This window comes from Cyprinodon variegatus, unplaced genomic scaffold (genome assembly GCF_000732505.1).
Source record: "Cyprinodon variegatus isolate N-32 unplaced genomic scaffold, C_variegatus-1.0 Scaffold1885, whole genome shotgun sequence".
Taxonomy (NCBI): Eukaryota; Metazoa; Chordata; class Actinopteri; order Cyprinodontiformes; family Cyprinodontidae; genus Cyprinodon; species Cyprinodon variegatus.
In genome coordinates, this window is record NW_015152338.1 from 30,720 (window position 1) to 32,636 (window position 1,917).

General features: G+C 44.1%; 1 protein-coding gene across 1 annotated transcript in view; it reads left to right on the top strand.

The window, feature by feature from the left end:
• The first annotated feature begins 556 nt into the window (after positions 1-556).
• LOC107104793 (von Willebrand factor C domain-containing protein 2-like) overlaps positions 557-1,917 on the top strand; it is a 10,458-nt gene continuing 9,097 nt past the window's right edge. The window contains exon 1 of the mRNA XM_015404881.1: positions 557-943. Coding sequence (XP_015260367.1) covers positions 557-943 — 387 coding nt within the window. The remainder of the gene's footprint in view (positions 944-1,917) is intronic.

Here is a 1,917-nt window from a genome sequence, read left to right on the forward strand (position 1 = left end):
TATATATATATATATATATATATATATATATATATATATATATATATATATATATATATATATATATATATAAACTCTCTCTATATATAAATTAAATGAAACATTTTCCTTTGTCCTGACCCTTTTCTGACTATGCAGGTTAATTGGGAACAAACTCAGATCAAAACTATAAATATTTCAGTCATTTTTCTTCAGTTTCTCACCTGTGAGCTAGACCTACTTGGATAACAAGAAAATCTGACAAACTTTTGTCAGATTTGTCCAACTTGTGGTCTGAACCTGACAAATTAAGAAGAAAGTTGAAACAATAATATTCATTTATTGTTATTTACTTGATCAGCAGATTGTTTCAAACGTTTATTCTGTTTAAACAACAGAAGAAGTCAACTTCCTTCTAAGTTTAGTTGGATCTCCATCCAGTGGATCCATCCTTCAGCAGGACGCGGCGCGGCAGTGACGCGCACATGGGCGTCACCGCCGCCCTGATGATGGGAGGAGACGCTGGCGGCATCTAAGCAGCGGAACAAGCCGCTAACTTCAGAGGAAACTGGTCACCATGGTGAATCGCGCGCTCTCTGGCCTCTCCATCGCGCTCGCGGCGCTGCTGCTTGTTCCGCCGCTGCGCACCGCGCGCACAGCGGAGCTCGCGGCAGAGTTCTCCACCAAAAGCGAGCCGGACTACGAGTTCGGGGACTACAGAGGCAGGTGGTGCATTGACGACCACGGGTTCGTGTACAGCATCGGAGAGGTTTACTACCCGAGCCCCACGGCGTGCCCGTGCACGTGCACAGTGGATGGCCCCGTGTGCGTCCGGCCACGGTGCCCCCGCATCCACCCGCGCTGCACGCGGATCAAGTATAAGGAATGCTGCCCCGTGTGTGAGGCCGTGGCCAGGGTCTGCGTCTACGGAGGGAGAACCTACAGACTGCTGGAGGAGTTCAGGGTGAGACGGACACTAACTTCTCCATCCCTGCAGCTCAGCATCCTGCCAGGGCGCGCGCCTCTCCATCTCCTTACCTGTTGACATCAGTAAAGTCTTCCCAGAATCTAATCTAACCTCTTGGATTAAAAACACTTTGTGGCATTTCATTCATGGGTTAACACATGATTTTGAAGCGTTTTTATATTGAGACCACAAAAGAGTAATCAAAAAAGAAAAGAAAAAATGAAGTTGTATTTGCCATTTTAATAACAACAGAAAATCAAAATTATTTACACAGACTGTACAGAGATAGTTGTTAAATTATTTTCTTACAGATTAAGTTTGCTTTGACTAGGCCACATCAATCTGCTTTGATCTAAACCATCTTATTTTAGCTCTAGCTGGAAGTTTTAGGGTGTTTTCTCAGGTTTTGGTGCAGCTTTTCTTCCATGGTGGTCTATAAATGATCGCTGTCATCCTCCTCTAAGCTTTGACCAGCTTCCCTGTCAATGGAGGCAACAACTGTCCAGGCTGGGTGGTAATGCTGGACCTAAATCTCTCACGTAAACCAAACATCCAAAAAACAGCAGTGATTTCAGCCGTCAGTTTCAGGAGCTCCTATTGCTGAGCTGAAGCAAAACGTCTCAATCACATATTCAAATCTAACATCTGCAATATAGACAGAGAATAAACACAAGTATCAGAAGGGTTCAGTTGGAAAAACCTCATTCTCCTTCATCACTTTCCTATTCATTGTCTTCTCTCTCAGACTGAAATATTCGTATCTTCACGACTCGTACCAATATTTTTTTTCCTCATCCTCACTCAAGTCCTTAGCTGCTGCACACTCACTGGTCACCTTCACTTGTGAGCATCCTGTCACGTTGTGTGGAGGTTTGTTGAGAACCCAAATGCAGAGACAGAAGCTGAGGAGGTTTCTTGCAGTAATCAAGGAATACAGGAACCAGAAAAAAAGGGGAACACATTCTGCAACA